This window comes from Protopterus annectens, chromosome 6.part0 (genome assembly GCF_019279795.1).
Source record: "Protopterus annectens isolate FY-2018-M chromosome 6.part0, PAN1.0, whole genome shotgun sequence".
Lineage (NCBI taxonomy): Eukaryota > Metazoa > Chordata > Ceratodontiformes > Protopteridae > Protopterus > Protopterus annectens.
The window spans coordinates 703466085-703485436 of NC_056737.1; the positions used below are offsets into that span (position 1 = coordinate 703466085).

The 19352-nt window shown below is 38.6% G+C and overlaps 1 protein-coding gene across 1 annotated transcript in view; it reads right to left on the bottom strand.

The window, feature by feature from the left end:
- SYNE2 (spectrin repeat containing nuclear envelope protein 2) overlaps nt 1-19352 on the bottom strand; it is a 3814665-nt gene that overhangs the window by 454189 nt on the left and 3341124 nt on the right. The window contains exons 117-118 of the mRNA XM_044073561.1: nt 13991-14146; nt 1247-1405 (exon numbers count right to left, since the gene is read on the bottom strand). Coding sequence (XP_043929496.1) covers nt 1247-1405; nt 13991-14146 — 315 coding nt within the window. The remainder of the gene's footprint in view (nt 1-1246; nt 1406-13990; nt 14147-19352) is intronic.

A 19352-nucleotide genomic window follows, 5' to 3' on the forward strand; every position in this document is an offset into this window, starting at 1 on the left:
CAACAGAAACCAAGGACATGGAAGGATTGTGTGAGAGAAGGCCTGTGTCAACCAGACATGACTGTTGAGGAAGGCAGAAGTGTAGCATTGAGACACCAGAGGGGGCAACAGTTTAAGTAACACCCAGACACCATATAGTACTTGATCCGGACTAGTACTATTATAAAAGGATGGCTCCTTATCAGGCAGTGACTACAATAAAAAGAACTAACACCTGCTCAAACTTTTGAAGGACTCACTAAAGCTTTAAATGCTCAACTCTGCCATACATGATGGCTACAAAGTTTTGAAAGGCATACAGTGTTTTAACTAAAAATAGAATATTTCATGAAACATTTCAGTATTTATTGTACTATATCCTTAGCCAAGTCCATCAATGTGTGCTGCTAGCCATAGAGGCATCTCATATGTTAAAAAAATAAAATACATACTTGCACAGAGAATCCCAGCCAGAAAGAAAACCTACAGCACATATTTTTGCATGTTTTTCTCCCCGTGTATTATGTTTTACAGAACTACTTCCCGCCTATAGTCTGATAACCTTACAATAACAATTTGTCACTAGAAATGTGATTCTGCATCTAAACAGGGCAGTAATTGCTAACTATAAATTATATACATTTCATAAACTGATACCAGCCTCTGTTAGTTGGACAAGACAATGGCAAGTTATTTCATTACAAAGCTACAGAAAAATACTTATAAATGAAAACTCTGTCTCTAAACCAACAAGACTGAAGCACTGAATAGTAATTAGTTTATGAAACAAGACTATATCCACAGATTATTCCACTAAGTCTGCAGAATCTTTCACAATCTTTAAGGATAATATGGATACTGGGCAACAATTATGTCTAATATCCCCAGAAAATGCAGAATAAATCCTAAACAAACATACCACTCTCAGACAAAATTCAATGTCTTCACACTTTCTTTTTATTCAAATTTCTACTGCAGAGTCAGACTCTACTTGTAATGTGATGAAGTCTGATCTTATGGTTGATTTGAAGTATTACTCTGGGAATTCTGCTGTTAGTACAAGTGATCCTGAAATTAGCAATTAGTGGCACATCACAGTAGGAAAAAATATGTAGAATATTACAGTCTGCAGAGGGGAGGGGTGCTGTGGACCTAACCCTTATTAAAATATGGAAGGACATTTTTTTTAAATAATTTCTACATCTGTAAACTGATCAGCAGAATGAAACAATCATGCAACCGGTGATATTTTAATTGTAGCCATTACCTTTTTTAGTTTTTCTATCATTTCTTCAATGCTACCATCTGCATTTTGGGATACTTTGCTTTCCATCTGTGTCAGCCATTCGCACAACTCTTTGTTCTTTTCACTGAAGATGATCCAGGCATTGAGCTTGTCCGCAATCTCCTGCTTACGTAAGGACACCTGGCAGGACAAGCAAATTAATATAAATATTAAAAAAGGTAAAACATATTAGTAAGTAGTCAGAAAGCTACACAATTAGTAAATGCAAAAAAGGAAAATAAACTTTGAGAATATGTAGCATTAAACTCACAAACAAAAGCAAAAATAAAATTACTGTTTTAAGATATATATTATTTTTTTTTGTTTGTTTTGTTACCCAGGTTAAGTTGTCTGAGCCAATGACCTGTTTTAGCCATGATGTGGTTCTGTGGTAGAACAAAACGATGACACACATCAGTATTTGTGCAGTCTTCTGTTTACACAGTTATGTTTTTATAATGGCTATGTAAACTTAAAAGATTTAAGTGTTTTAACTGAAAAAAAAAAAAAATAGATATAGTTCTGCTACTTAAATAACTCACTTATTAAATCAGCAGTCAAAGTGACTTGTTCATGTTCATAATGCATCATGGATAGTGTGTTAAGTGCTGCAGCATACCTTACTTTGTTGTAATCTAGTATCTGTTTGGCCATTGTTTTACAAAAAGGTTTGTAAATTTTTTGTTAAGCTACGGCCTAAATAAATCTTCTGTGGTCCATCATGACGTCACAGTAAGCAGTGTGTGCTCTACGTCCACAGGCCATAATGGTGCAATTTGCTCCTGTACAACAGTGTGTCCATTAAAGTCTATGGACACACTTTATACTTTCACCATGATGTCACGGAGGTTAAAGGTTACTTTTAAGTTCAGTGGCATGATCATTAGAAAAGAGGTGATATAAAAAAAAATGTTTCCACCAGGAAAAAGAGCGGCCAGACACCTTTTATACTACTGCAGAAATTTTGTTTGCCATTTTGCGCACTACCTTGTGTGGTGCAAAGGGAAAACGATGAATAAATCACTTGAAAGCAATTGATGAATGGGTCTCCATATTCCGAGACTCAGCATTAAGTGACTGAAAATCTAACCTGTTACATATACCAAGTCAGAGAATGCCATTTCTATGACTATTTCTTTTTCTTTGCAGTATGGTAATTTTAGAGTTGGTAAATACAAGTTTGGGGGGTATAGGGGCAAAGGAGAAAAGTGCTGTTTGATAGTAAATGCTCTCCTGTACTTTCAGTCTTTCTAAGGCAGCTGAAAAAAAAAAAAAAATTAACTAATCTAGCTGATGTAGAGAAAGGCGAGTTGTTCCCCTGGAATTTAGGAAGGTCTTAATTTGTTTCTAGGTGATGTTTCCCCTTTGTGTTTCCAACAATGAAGCCTCATCCTATTGCTGTTAAGCTCATTTGTTCCCCTGCCACTAGGGAGTCCTCAGTATAGAAGAGTGAGCCAACTGGAGAAACCATCACAAAGGGAGCCACAGAGGTGTTTTGTTCATTCATCCACCTCTAGAAACACCAACATAGCCTACAACTGATAATGGTTCTAACCATACACCTGTGTGGCTGAATTGGACACCCACGTCACCATAAGGGGCTAATGATGGCTACTGTCATTGGCTTAGTAGTACTAAGCCCATATGCTCTTATTTTCCCGGCCCTTGTTGCCTGTAAGCCTCTGCTTTCTAGTGGAGGAATGACAGAGAAAGCCCTTTCTCTCAGAAAGGCAAGCTTGCACTGACTGCTCACCTTCAACCTTCCCTACCCACCTCCTCCAACACCAGAACCACCACTTTAACTCAAGTCATCTGGAAACATTGTCTGGGTTTACTGCTCTATGTTGGAGATGGAAAGGGCCCTGAATTTAATATGCCATCCAGAAACAAATATTTTGCTTACCCAAATGTATGCAGTCAATCTGACTACCTGCCTCTGTTAAAAAAAAAAAAAAAAGTTTCCTCTTCTTCCAAGCAAGTGGGGGGGGGGGGGCAGGAGAAGGAATGGGTTTTAAAGAGGAAGAAAGTTTAGAAAGTCAAGACTAAAAAGCAATCCCTTACATGGGAGTGGAGGACATGCCACTACTCTCTGCCTCCTCTCTACTAGCCTTTTTCAAATCCCTTCTGACTGGGACCACTTTCTATAGAATGGTCACTGTTTCTTTACATATACATGTGTGTGTATATTTAGACATACATATATTACATATCAGAGTGGAATTACATACATACTTAGCTGCATGTTTGCTGACTTTTTACTGCAGTCTGAAGAAACTTCAGTATGCCCTATTTCAAAGCTGCATCCTGTTTTTTTTTTCTACTTTTTTATTTTTTTTATTATGAATAATGCTCTCCTGCTGTCTTAATACAACCGTGTGGCATGGCTTATACCAAAGATTAAGATAAAATTATATGCACACACAAAGTGTGTGTGTGTGTGTGTGTGTGTGTGTGTGTGTGTGTGTGTGTGTGTGTGTGTGTGTGTGTGTGTGTGTGTGTGTCTAAGACACAACTTCCAGAATGTTGCGTGCAGGCACCACTTCAGATGCTTGGGTGGCACCTAAAGAAATGACTGCTGGATCTGCAATAAGATTTGGACAGAGACATTTGACAGTTTTCCTCTACCCTGCAAAACCGGTCTGGTTTTCTCTGGACAATGACTGGGAATCCAACTTCAAGGAAGCACCATAAAAAAAGTTAACACCAAGGAGCCAAACGTAAGGAATTAGTGTCTGATGAGCTATACATCCATGACCTGAAAGGAAATTGCATACAATGGATGTGCACTTACATGCACAACCACACAAAGAAAATACAATATATGTATTAGCAAATGACCTTAGTGAACAAGCAATAAGTTTACTCAGTGTTATGTCTTATTCTATGGTGCCCACTCCTCCTACAACCCTTTATCTTATTCTTAAACCTTCTGCTGGAACAATTTTACTACGCAGTGACACAACAGTTATTAACTTAAGCATTAGGAGTAACCAGTTATCACAATGAAGACCTACAAGCCACTGCTGTGAAACAAATGATATGGTGCTTTTCATGACACAAAATACACCACTGAAACATTTATTTTACTATGATCAGATTGCAGGAAAAAAAATCCCCTATTATAAAACAGTGATGACTTCACCTTTTTGATGAGTCACTGCCACAACGAAGTGTTAAAAACTATCACTTTGTAATCCTCATTTCTGCATGCATGAATAACTGAACATGTATAATATAACAAATTTCAGCAACAAAATATCTTTCTTACAGTACAATTATGACATCACCTCTTTAATGTATCACTGCCATAAAGAAGTGGTAAACTGTCTTTTTTGTCCTCCTTTCTTAATAACGTGATATATGCAAAGTCAAATTTTAACCAAATCACCTCTAGTCATCAAATACAAAAGGACTCAGTCAATTATGTTGTTAATAGTTGAATTCTGGAACTACCCACTACTATTTTTCCTTTTCACGCATAAAATAAAGTAGCACATAAAAAACCCTACCTTTGCATACCTTTCAGTTGACCATCAACTGCTCGATGTTGCTTCAATCTCTCCTAACATAGTGCCAAAGATTACCCATCCCTGGTTCTTGGACAACCTTGGCCATCAGTGAATAGGAAGGGGCAGTATAAACACAGAGCAGGTGACAGCTTCATATATACCATCCTGTATGCCAGGGCTTTTTTGTTATGCCCCCATCTGGGCAGAGCTGGTAATGCCAGGCTCATCACTGCATGTAGCGTTTGTTAGTACTAGAACTCACCCCCCCCCCTGCTGAATAAACAATCTGCCAAGCAAAACAGCAGGCAGTATCACTGATGGAAGAAACCCCACCTCCCCTCCCTCCTGTAATAGGAAAGACAACAGTTGGTGCTCTTCTCTACCCCCCCCAACCAGATCCTTCACAGCCTGAAGTGCTAGACGAGCATGGGCTGTCCGGGTCATAGTCAAGGTTCCACCCCTCTATGCCACAGAGTCAGCAGCTACCTAAGAAAACCATTTTCTAAAAGAAAAACTGCAAACTGGGATGCACCATTCTCTAAGTCAATTTGAGTCACCTAGATAATAGTCAGAGCCACATAGAAGCTGTATTGCTTTTTTTTTTTTTAGCTTGTTCAAATATAGTCTGTGCTGATAAAATATAGATGGTGTGTACATGTATGTTACTGTATGTAAACCTGTGATGCTGTGCTGCTGCAACCGTAGCTGAACATGCAGACTTACAGCTCCCCTGCTGCATGACACAATGGTGGCAGAGTGAAACCCCACTGCATTTGCTCACAAGTTGCCTGTTACATGCAAAGCAATGAGGCAGCTCAATACAGGTGTTTTCTGCACAATGGTAAGCCCCCTAAAGTCCTCCATGTATTTATATGAACTCCATTGTCACAGGACAGTGAGGAAAGAGGACATTCCCCAGAACAATCTGATCTTGGGTAATCACTTGTTTTGCCTAACACAAGTAAGCAAGTGGTTTCTGTGACTTAGCCAATCATGGTCATCCTGGGCAGCCCACAATGACCTTTGTTTACAACAAAGCTGTAAACCTCTGAATGCCTAAATACAATGACGCATTCTGCAGTGGTGTGGAAGTACTGTTAAGCAAACAACATCTATATTTCTTCCCCTCTTGTCCTTGCTAGATGTATTCACTCCTTCTCTTACCAATACTCTAATTTAATCAAGTAAAATTCTTACTTGTATTAGCTGTGACACCCTTAATGTTTCGACCAGGTTTGGTTCATTTACTTAAGAGCCTAAAACCTAATTTTCCTGCCATTTGTAGGCAGTTGGGTTACACTCTACACACCAAGTTTAGCAGTTACCTATTTTCTTTTTCTTTTGCATTCCTGGGTTTACTGAATGTACACACCCTAGTATCTTAGACTTCATTTAAAACACATTCTTTGCAAACTTGCTCCTTATGTCGTACCCCCAAGATTAACATAAAACTGGAGGATCCTACAACCCTTTTAACATAATGTAACTCTCAGTCCCTTTTAAGGGCCAGATGATACTGGCATATGGTGGTTATGACTCCACTGGATGACACTCACATTCAGAGACACAGTTTGATGCTAAAATGCTCCATGGGGTCAGAAAGATAATGTCAGCAAGCAACGTTTATTTTATTTTAATTTTACATTCGTTAACCGGGAAAGTCCGACTCGATACATATCCATTTTCAGCGGAGGCCCAGGGAGAAAAGCTCCAAGCAGATAAACATTTAAAATGCAGTATACAGTAATATTTAGCAATTAACAAAAATCAAAAGAAAAATACACATAGGTTACATATTTAAGAGAATTAAGCAATTTAACAAAAATAAAAAGACACACACACACACACACACACACACACACACACACACACACACACACACACACACACACACACTGTCAAATACAGGACTGGTCAGGGCTCAGACAATCATAACTAACTCAATGAGTGCCAACCAGTCAAAACAATGTTTGTGACACACAAGTGCTATTTGTTTGAAGGATGCAGCTATTCTGCCGGATAGCAACATGCCCTTACTTCACTGTTTTGTAATTGCATTCAGGAAAGAAATTACATGTTCTGTAACTATTTTGTACTGTGATCTCATACAGGATAGAAATAAAACATTTTCACACCATTTATGAAGGAAGGCTAGACTCTCTGCACCTCCCACATGGGATGCTGCACCCCCCCCCCCAAATCCCCATACTTCTAAATATACTAACTCTAAAACTGTGCAACATTGGAGAAAAAGGGGAAAAAAAACTCCTTATCACCACAGAACTAAACTCCTGCTCCAAATTACTCACAGTTTTGTGCAGCAGGTTAGAGTGACTCCTGTATGTGTGAATATACACACTTGCATATATGCTCACTTTCTAGAAAAGGACATCCTCCCTACAATTTTCTGTCTAGTACCCACTGAATGCTGCGATATCTTCCAGCTCCTCGCTGACCCTGAACTGGAAAAAAGTGAGTGTCCAACAATAAAATAAACACTGCAGTTTCACTACTGCCACCCTTCCTCCTTCAAATGAGCCCCCCTCCAGTGACTGCACCGGACTTCTTACTTACCACCTCAAGCCAGTTACCCCCTGCCCCAGAAACACTGAAAAAAATATTACTCACTGTAACAGGTCACTTCCCCCCTGCAGACTAAAATGGACAGGGAAATGGGCAACAGCAAGACCCCAAGGACAAATTAGAAACTATATCCTAGAAGGACAGCCTAGTTAAAGATTTGTGTTGTACTGGCTAACAATAACAGGCATGTTAATTTAACTAAGGCAGACTCATTCACTTTGCACATCATTAAAACAATGACTAATCTAAACGGCAGCAAATTTACAACTTAATTGTTTTACTAAAATTACTTAACAGTCCCTAATGGTGAAGGATCTCGTCTACTAATAAAAGCCTTACATTTTCATAATAAGCCTTTAAAAGGAAATACAACTTGTAAACACTACATAATGCCTCGGGAATTCTCTCACAAAGAAATCTTGAACAAAATGCCTAAGACCCCTCTTGTTAGCCCACCCCCAGATAACTGCCCCAAAGTATGCCTTCCTTTAGTGCACACATCCCCCAACCCCAAGTTTCTTACTGCATGGTATGTTAGCTTCAGAATTAAAGTATGGTTGTGTATGAACAGTACCTACATACAAACATACACAGAAAACTATTACAATTGAATTACATTTAAAATGGCACACATATTCTAGAGAATTTGCCTAATTTAGAAGCCAGCATACACTGTTTTAATGTGAGTAGGCAAATACTAGGCAAGCTGCTCTTGTAGGCTATTTTAAAAGGGACAGTCCCACAGATTTTTTGTTTTGATTCTGGCCTTTGTTTACATTTTCAGTCTGGCTTTCTGAGCATGCCCCAGCTTTGGCAGTGGGGGTGGGGGGTGCTTACAGGAAGTTTCAATGGTCTTATTTAAATTCCATCTCAAATTGCAGTTGTACTCGCTCTCCCCAAGTCATTAATTAGTTTCACCCGTGCCTTTTATCCTGAAAGAAAAGTAGCCTTTCAGGAATCTTATGAGCTTACTTGCTGCTACCTTGCAGGAAAGCATATAAGCAGTGCAAAGCTAATAAAACATTAGTAAACATTTTCTGTTCACTTCATTTTATATTTTATTTTTTATTATGATGTTATGCATGACTGCCACTTGCTCTGCAGAAAGTATCAGAATGATGCAAGTTTTGAACAGTAGCAGAAACCGACATTTGTTTTCATGTTTTGTTTTTTTATCTCTGAATGCTACCCAAGTGTAATGGTTTTCTGACCTGCCCTAACAAAAACAAGCAAGAGCATCATTTTAAACAATGAAGTCCAAAACTTACTGTCACAATGGAGGCTGCACAGTATCGTAACCTGTGACAATTTTACACACTAATTCTGAGATTGTTTTACTACAGAATAAGAGGAATATGTCAGGAGACTTCTAAGATTTAGTACACATTCACTAAACTGTACTCTTCTGACTATACTGCTCGCAGTTTCACTATGCGGAATAAATAAAAGAAATAAAGAACTGCACGATTAACATAAACTTTTTGATTAGTTCATAAAAAGTAAACACTGAAAGTCTTGCCTAACCACTCCCACCACAAACACACACAAAAATCTAATAACCTTGTTATTTCCCAATGATCAGGGAGTAAAAGCTTTGACAGGAAATTAATATTCTTAACTATGTTCACTAGAGGAAATGAAAACAGGGCTGCATAAAGTAAACTGAACCAGTAGTAGGGTTGAAGAAATGTGGTGAGTGGGTGGTGACAACAGAGTTATCTGGACAAGTTTCTTTAGGTCAGAATTTTAGACTCTAAGATTGTCCCTTTAAGCCTAGTCAATTTCCTTTCAAAGGCGAGACTCAAACCCTGTGTCTTGTGTCTGTGAGGTAAACACCCTAACTATTATAACATTATCTTATGGACGGTGCTCAATGACGGGACAATTAGGAGTTCCCATTTCTGAACCTTGTATGTACATGCTTTGAAACACTCGGGAATGACACAGTGGAAACACTCGTGTTTTACTTCCAATGTACTGCTTAAATACCTCCCACCAGTAGCAAATTTCTCTTTTACAAGGGCAGTTGTTTAGACTGTTCTGATAAAGTAAGTTGCTTGGTATCACACAGCATACACGTGTAAGGTATGGAACTCAAATATAGGTCAACAGATGTAGTTTGCCACTTGTACACTTAAGTCACTGCTGAATGTATTAAAAGGATACATACATACTGGGGAATGGGTTAAGAAGGGACAGACAGGAGGTCACTGCTGAATGTATTAAAAGGATACATACATACTGGGGAATGGGTTAAGAAGGGACAGACAGGAGGTCACTGCTGAATGTATTAAAAGGATACATACATACTGGGGAATGGGTTAAGAAGGGACAGACAGGAGGTCACTGCTGAATGTATTAAAAGGATACATACATACTGGGGAATGGGTTAAGAAGGGACAGACAGGAGGTCACTGCTGAATGTATTAAAAGGATACATACATACTGGGAATGGGTTAAGAAGGGACAGACAGGAGGTCACTGCTGAATGTATTAAAAGGATACATACATACTGGGGAATGGGTTAAGAAGGGACAGACAGGAGGTCACTGCTGAATGTATTAAAAGGATACATACATACTGGGGAATGGGTTAAGAAGGGACAGACAGGAGGTCACTGCTGAATGTATTAAAAGGATACATACATACTGGGGAATGGGTTAAGAAGGGACAGACAGGAGGTCACTGCTGAATGTATTAAAAGGATACATACATACTGGGGAATGGGTTAAGAAGGGACAGACAGGAGGTCACTGCTGAATGTATTAAAAGGATACATACATACTGGGGAATGGGTTAAGAAGGGACAGACAGGAGGTCACTGCTGAATGTATTAAAAGGATACATACATACTGGGGAATGGGTTAAGAAGGGACAGACAGGAGGTCACTGCTGAATGTATTAAAAGGATACATACATACTGGGGAATGGGTTAAGAAGGGACAGACAGGAGGTCACTGCTGAATGTATTAAAAGGATACATACATACTGGGGAATGGGTTAAGAAGGGACAGACAGGAGGTCACTGCTGAATGTATTAAAAGGATACATACATACTGGGGAATGGGTTAAGAAGGGACAGACAGGAGGTCACTGCTGAATGTATTAAAAGGATACATACATACTGGGGAATGGGTTAAGAAGGGACAGACAGGAGGTCACTGCTGAATGTATTAAAAGGATACATACATACTGGGGAATGGGTTAAGAAGGCATAGACAGGAAGGGGTTATAACTTAATTAGCCATACTTTAGACACAGAAGCTGTTCAAAAAGGTAAATTAAGAGGCATTATTTTACCGGAAAATTCTGCTAGCGAAGATATAAGCAGAGAGGAAAAAGCAGAGTAACAATAAAAGTGCAGCGATGTTAGGAGTATCAGTTGGACACTTCATGCAACTGTGGTACCCCCAACATACAGCCATAAAAAGGCTGGCCTATTTCTACAGGCTATCATGTAAACACATACAAGCTGCCCATGTTGTGCATCAGCCCAACAGAAGGAAGTTCATCTGTTTTCAACTAGCTTATGTACTGTGATGCAAATTATTTGTGAACATGACTCAACAGCAGCCATTCATTCATTCAGCACTGCAGAATCTAGGTGGTAATTGATATATAATTACATCAGCACTGCAGAATCTAGGTGGTAAAGGATACATAATTACATCAGCACTGCAGAATCTAGGTGGTAAATGATACATAATTACAACAGGAAGGTTACTACTGCGCATCCTTGAAAGTACTGCTGCAAAGCCACTGTCATTCTGGTGGCAGTACAGCAGCAAACACGACACAATAAATCTTCATTGCCTACATATGAAGGCAAAAAGTATATGGATTACAGCAGCATTACTGAGAAGGTTGGCCATCAGTTAATCAAGAGCAACATACTATAATATCATAACAGCTGCATTAGAAATCTGTCTGGCAAAAGCTGACATTATTTATCTTTTGAGGAAAGGAGAGTCCTTTGACTGATGTCAAGATTAATAAATCTTGATACTCTACCAGTCGTAACTTCCAGCTAATCAAAGAACTCACCATTTCAAACTGTGGGTGGGACTCAGAAAAACATGCATCTGACCAAAAATTATACTTGTGGCTAACTGCTGGCATACATGTCTACCAGGGTCAGAGCAAAAATAAAATGTATATATACACACATAATTATATATATATATATATATATATATATATATATATATATATATATATATATATATGTGTGTATAAGTATATATGTGTGTGTGTATATATATATATATATATATATGTCTGTGTGTGTGTGCACGTGCGCATTATGTTTGTGTGTATGTATACACGTCTTTATTGAGAACCATAAACAAGCTGCACTCAAACCAGGAAGTGGGATCCCTAAAACGGGACTCCACTCTCACGAAAACAAGTATTCTTCAGGCACATGGTCTTCTTCCTGCTATGCTAAGGCAATCTACCTGGCTACTGAGACCTGTTTTCTTGAAAACATATTAAAGTGGATATATGCAAACTAGCCATATTTGACAGCCTACCTTTTTGTATGCCAAGTACAGCTTAAGCAAAGCTGATCAGATTCAGGGAACTAGAACTGGAACAAACAGGAAGGACAGGCTGCATATTTGTTCCAGTCACTCTGAATATTCTTGTGACTTTCTCGGATGAGCACTCAGTCACCTGCTCATAGGCTAAAAGCCCTTTCACTGTGCAACTCACACATCTGCGCACAGAGGAGGCCCCTACAGATTAAACTCAAGAACATCTATTATGAAAGCAGCAAAGCTAGACACCATAGAATGTGATTTGGAGTGACTGTGTAAACAGTCTTTTGGCCCCTTCATAATAATGGGTCACGTAATGCTACAAGAGACAGCTGTGTATTGGTGATATTTAAATTGCCTGGCTGCCCATGTCTACAGGGATCTGACAGCAGTCAGAGTCAAAGCAGCATGCAAACCACGTGCCCAAATGTAATCCTAAGGAAATTAGGTTAGCACATTGTAGTACAGCTGCCGACTTACTTCAGGCTAACAATGGCTGCCTGAACAAAGCCAATTGAACAAAGGGACTGCATGCTCCTAGTCAGCCTGTGTATGTAAAGAAAGATACCCTGATTGTTATTGTTCTTTGGCACCCTTGTTCACCATCTGTGTAGCAAATGCCTTTCAGTTCAGCTGTTTCACAAAATCCTACACTGGCTGGACTGTAACAAGTGTGTTTTCTTCTAGCATGGTACTGGCCCGAGTGCTACATCTCAAACTTTCCAAAGAAATTAAAAACATCATGCTGCTAAAGCTTTTAAGGGGAAACAGTTACAAAAAGCAAACTTACACATCTCTCCAGATGAAACACTGCCCTTTATATTAAACTGGCTAATCAGCATAAGATAACAAAAACAGTTTTGATAGAAACAAATGTGATACTATAACCACCACAGTACATGGTGCAAAATAGGGAGACATGAACTGTTGCTCTCATAAACTTGGAAAGTTGCTAGAATAAAGGTTTTTTTTCATTATCATGTATGTTTCTTAAGAAGTCTCAAAATCAATTGTCTGCCATTATTTAGTGACATCAGTATTTAATGTTTTGTCAGAAAATCACACATTTTAAGATGAATAAGCCATAAATATAAGCAAAAATCTGAATATTCTACAAAAATTCTAGACAGTTGAGAGGCATGTAATCAGATAAGTGAATTGTACCAAAGATAATTTTTAAGCCACTACCGGGGCTAACCTAAAATGCAATAAAAACTTTTCAAAACATTTCCAGATTACCTTCCATATTATTTTCAGAGCAACATTTACATTAAGGTTACATTATAACCAGCATTATCAATGTAATAACTACTGAAGTAATGCTTTTACATGAATGTCGGTTATACAAATCACTGCATTCTGCACAAGGGTACACAGTTCAAAAACTATTAAGTTGTGTTTCTACATGAAAGCTGTTTGCACAAATCACTGCATTTCATGCAAGGATTATTACACTATTTGTTAACACTGGATGCACAGCTGTCTGTTGCTATGTGTTATTATGACCTCACAGTGCTGAATACAGTGTGATTGTGATGGTTAGTAAGATTGCTTAGACACCAGTTCCCTTCATCTCACGTGGTCCCCTGTAAGAAGCACTTATATTTACTTTAACTCTCTCTGCAAAGTTTCCTGAATTTACTAACATTTTATATTTTGTCTGGGATAACGTTTTACACTACCCAGGCAATTTTGTAGAAAGGCTTTTTCTGTTGTTGCTATAATACAGACTTGTATGGAGCCCTGACTAGTATGTTGTTTTAAAGTAGGCAGCACCTAAGCACTTGGCATACCTTCCAAATAAATGTAAGTGTGTAGCAAAAGGGCTGTTGTAATTAAATCCTGAAATAAGTAGCACACTTCGACTGCAGTTTGCAAGTTTAAAATTATGCATAGATTTTCTCAGTTATATGCATATGCGTCCATATTATCAAGAACCTTCATAATATACCTGAGGTTATCACTGCAGCAGATGCTCTAGTTCGAGCAGACAGCTGTATCTGCAAACGTTTGACTGACATAACTGAAAAGAAACAGCCCACTTGGCCGGAAAGAAACCAATCATTTAACAAGAGCACTCCGATGCTAGGACTTACCCTTAAACAGAGTTCTTCCCACTGTCTATGCAAGTGTTCAATCTGCTCCTTCAGTAGCTCCACATCTTCTGTAATAATATATCGAGACAAATCTGTCTTCATAGTGGTTACCTCAATGAGGCTTTGATACCAGTCAGTGAGTGAGTCCTCTAACTCCTGCATTGGAACACAACAAAAAAATCCAGCATCAGCTGCTGCTTTTCACAGACCTGTTGATAATCCTATAACCAGCTCGGGGGAAGGGAGGCTGGGGGAAGGGAACCAGTGTAGGGCAGGGGAGGTGTGGTTAAGATAAGAATAAAGGAACAAATCAAACTTGCTATTAAAACCACAGTAGCACTTTTATTTTACCTGCAAAGTTAGTACTTATATAGTACCATTTATGAGATGTGATTTAATCAGACAAAACAGATGATACTAACTGTACACAGCTTCTAATTCCTTTCAGCAGTTACAGATGCATTTTAAAAAACACAGAATGTGGTGACAGATATGAAGAGCCTGTCCATTTAGTCTTATACCTCATTTCCTGTTTGCTTAAGCTGCAAATCTGAAAGTCAGCATTAATCTTTATAAAATACTACAGTGGAGTTTAGTTTAACTGTGAAAATGCACTATAATTTCACCTGTGTTCACAATGATAAAGGAACTCAACTTAGTTATCTGATTTGGTTTGCACCTCTAGGTATGTAAATATGGGCTGTAGAACAGGTTTGCATCTTAGACTTTTAGAAGGCACTGAGTTGGTATGTGAAAATAAACATTCCTGAAGGCATGCTCTGTGCATACCAATATAGTCATTTGAATGCATTATTTTTAGAACTTCTGAAAAATGGAATACAATATTCTGCAAGTGAGCAGTATTAGTAACAAATTCAAAACTTGAAACAGAAAAGCAAAACACATGAGAAGAAACCAAAGTAATACTTGCAACAATGTCTAAGCACCACAGAGCAACATGGAGTGTTATAAATGTATGTTTAGAATTTTGTTTGGAAATATGGAATATTGCTTGCTCTATATATATTTCTGAAGATAAAATGTGTGCAGTACAGTATAATGTGAGATTTCACATAACTTCAATACAGCGCTAACCACAAATATTCTGTTGCCTTCCTCACTGACTGCAGTAAATAGTAATTCACAGCACACTGCTCTTGGATATTATTAACAAGATATGTAACTATCTGAGGTGGATTAATTTCACATTTTTTATATCTGTATTTTACAAGCTTGACCTTAAACAGAAAACATTTGAGTTCCTATTTTAACAGGTCAAAGTTTCTAGATAACGACTAACATGTGGAAGGATCTTGTCCAAGACAGTTGCTGATGCCTCACCACAGTGTGTATGTTACTATCCACGTCAACTTTCCTCAATACTCTCTACTGCAAATACAAAACAAGGAATGATTAAATGAAAGAATGAATGAATGAAAACACTGGTGGATCTCCTGGCCCCTTATGTGTAAGAAGATGGAAGGCCTGCTGCAAAATGACAGCAGATCAACTACTGTATTGACTTCCTGTACAAGTTTGGGAATACATGTTATAGCACATCACTTTACAGTTCAACTGAAAAGAAATTCTGAAACAAAATCTGTGAGCATGAAAATTATACCGCTAGGCCTGTGATCACATTAGATATGACCCTAGAAATGATGCTCACCGTATTAGCAATACATCTGCTTACTTATAACAGCTACTGTTATTGCTATTTTTGCTTTATTTCATGGGTTATGCAACTCGCACATTTTGTCTTTCCATATTTTTATGCCAGCTCAATGTAAAATGTGTTGTTAATTGCTGTTCTGAATCCAGGCTGGCCTAAACATGTTCTACATAGGAATAGTGATTTACCCTGGTTAACAGATCTACAGATGTGTGTGTGTATAAAACTTTTTGGACATGAAAGAAAAATCACTTCACTTCATGTAGTAGCTTTGAAATCTTTTACTCCAGCAGTAAAAAATGCCCACCAAGACAACAGTATAAGAAAACGTGAAATAAATTTGAACACTTGTATTTAAGAGCTTTTGTTCGTTGTCAAGATAATTTTACAATTATTTAACAGTCGAACTTCTTCAGAAATACAAAGGTTATCAACTGAACACTGTTTAAATAAAAGCTGCTGCATAATTAATTCTTTATGCAAAGCAGGGGAGGGGAAAGAATTCTCACTAACGAATCCACTTAAGGATGCATTTTACATTATGATTACCATTCAGCCCACGGGGGTGTGTCAGCTTAACCTGCCATCTAAGCTCCTTAACTTCTAGCTGGGGGTTCCCATCTCCGTAGATCAAGGAAACACTGTCTAACACTATAAATTTAAAAGTGGAGCAGGAAGAGTTGGTTAGCTTGCGTTTAGCTAGAACATTCCTTTCATCACCTTTTCTTATGGCCTGGCAATGCTCCTTGATTCGATTGCTGAGCTTCCTATTAGTTTTGCCAACACACAACGCCCCACAGTGACTGCAAACAGCAAGGTATACTATGCACGTTTAATTACAATCAAATGTGTCTGAAAAATTAATTTCTTGTCTAGGAGTGTGTAAAGTGAAGCAGTCTCCATTTGCAATGTACTGGCAGCAAACCCATTTCCCACAACAAAACATACCAACTGACATTTTGACATTTTCAACCTTACAGATTTGGTGTTGGATGACAGTTTAGCAGTTTTGTGAAAGGGACTGAACTTTATTCCCTCATATAGGAATTCAGTGACTAATGTGGTGATAAGAGTCAAAGCTTTATTGTAAAAAGCTTAATTTAAAGCAAGGCATTAAAAATAATAATTTATGTTTTAGTCAATCTGTTGTTACACAAGCTGGTGATGTTCTTGACACAAATGTTTTTTCCACACTAGGTGCAGGTCTTCAGCGAGACCAGGTTGTTACTTCCAAAACCTCACGTTCCTTCCCTTTCCCTGACAGTTTGGATTCTAATTCTGATGATGGTGGTGACTCTTTCCCTAAAAGAAGAAGCACTTTCAATGCCCCCATTAATCCTACATTAAATATTTTTTCTAAAGTGTGTGAGAAAGAAGTAAGAGCAGCCCTTGAGAAAAAGCCACCCACTAAGAAATGTAACCTTTCTGTTAAAGAAAAGACAGCCTTCAAAAGTCTCCAAGCTAATCCAGACATCAGGGTAATGAAGGCAGACAAGGGGGCAGGTTTAGTCAGTATGGACAACTACTCTTATGTTGGCAAAATGGAAGAAGTCCTTTCCAATACTGACAAGTACAAAACGGTTTCCTCTGATTTTGTTACAGAAAGCATTTGTATGATTGACAACACTCTTACCAAGCTCTATCATAAAGAGCTTATTTCAGACTATGAGTTGGAATTTATGGAGGTGAAGTCCCCATTAGTGAGTAGGATGTACAGGATTCCCAAAACAGATAAAGATGAAAAAAATCCTCCTCTTAGGCATATTGTGGCATCAAGTAAGACTAAAACAGAATACATATAAGCTCTTTTAGATTTTTCCCTAAACCCACTAGTTCAGTCCTCCCAGTTCTACTTAAAAGATTCCTGGGAATTCTTGAATCGGGTCCATAATTGCCCTCCTTTGACTGGTTACTGTACATTGGTCACCCTGGACATTGTGGCCCTCTATTCCAGCATCCCACACCAAAGGAGCTTACTTATGGTGGGATTTTACCTTGCCAAGCACACTAATACCCCCCCCCCCATAGAGTACCAGTTCTGTTAGCTCTTTTGAAATTAGTGTTGGAAAACAATTTATTTTCTTTCAATGGTACCATCTACCAGCAAGTACAGGGAGTAGCTATGGGGGCAAAGATGTCCCCATCCTATGCCAACCTAGTTTTGAATTCCTGGGAAGCAGATGTGCTTTGCCAAACTAGATGGTTTTGAATATGTCTCTCTATGTAAAAGTTATATAGGTTCATAGGTACATACTAGGCTATTGGCCCTAGGGCTTATATAAGCCTAGCCAAAAAGGTACCATGGCTTTTGCCACCGAAGAAAATTATTTTCCTGTACCCCTGTTGAGCAAAGCCACAGAGGTGATTCCCGGGGTGAATTTCCTATTTCCCATCCAATTATCAAGATTTTTCTTGAAGAGTGCTAATGAGGAGCTTTGTTTGATATAGATAAGTAGTTTGTTACAGAGTATTGGAAGTCTCTGGAACAGGAATCTATCCCTCCAGCATGTTCTGTTTATTGTGGTGACAAGGTTTAGGTCCCTAGAGCACATAGCTCGGAGGGATTGGGATATCTTTTTCCTGGGGACAGGGCCCCCTGGTGAGCCTGATATGTTCTTAGAAAACGTTAACAGCAGTATTGATTTTTTAGACTTTACCCTTTCAGGTAAGGGAGAAACTGTCCACTTCTTAGAAGTGACCCTCTCCTTTGACCCCCACACTAACAAGTTTTCTTCGACCATCCACAGAAAAAGCACCTTCCGCAATAACTATTTGGATTTTGGCAGCCAACACCCCTTTTTTATGAAAAAGAACATAGTCAAGGGGCAATTCGTACGCCTTAGCCGCATAGTTAGTAAAGATGAAAGTTTCACAAAAGAAAGCCCCTTTCTTAAACAGTTATTCACAGACAAACACTACCCAGCACACTTAGTGGACACCATGTTGGAGGAAGTTGCAGTGAATAGACGCAACAAATACCCCCTATTTTGTCAAAAGGCTTTTGCCCAAACCCAGTTCCATCTTCCAATGACAGCCTGCGTTTTCCTCTTCCAATTTCAGTTGATGCAGAATCTATTCGGGACATAGTTTTTAGGAACTGGGATATTAGCAACAGTTGCCAAGAGATAGGCAAGGCATTAGGTCCCGCTCCGTCTTTCAGTTACAAAATATCCCAGTCTCAAATCAGTATTTGATCTAGCTGGTCAGAGAAATTTAACCACACCTCCCCCTTCAGTTGGTATGTTTTGTTGTGGGAAATGTGTTTGCTGCCAGTACATTGCAAGTGGAGACTGTTTCACCTTACACACTCCTAAACAAGAAATTCATTTTTCAGACACATTTGATTGTAATTCAACTTGCATAGAATACCTTGCTGTTTGCAGTCACTGTGGGGTGTTCTATGTTGGCAAAACTATTAGGAAGCTTAGCGATCGAATCAAGGAGCATTACCAGGCCATAAGAAAAGGTGATGAAAAGAATGCTCTAGCTAAACACAAGCTAACCAACCCTTCCTGCTCCACTTTTAAATTTCTAGTGTTAGACAGTGTTTCCTTGATCTATGGAGATAGGAACCCCCAGCTAGAAGTTAAGGGGCTTAGATAGCAGGTTAAACTGAAAGCTGACACGCCCCCTGGGCTTAATGGTAATCTTAATGTAAAATGCATCCTTAAATTGATTTGTTATTGAGAA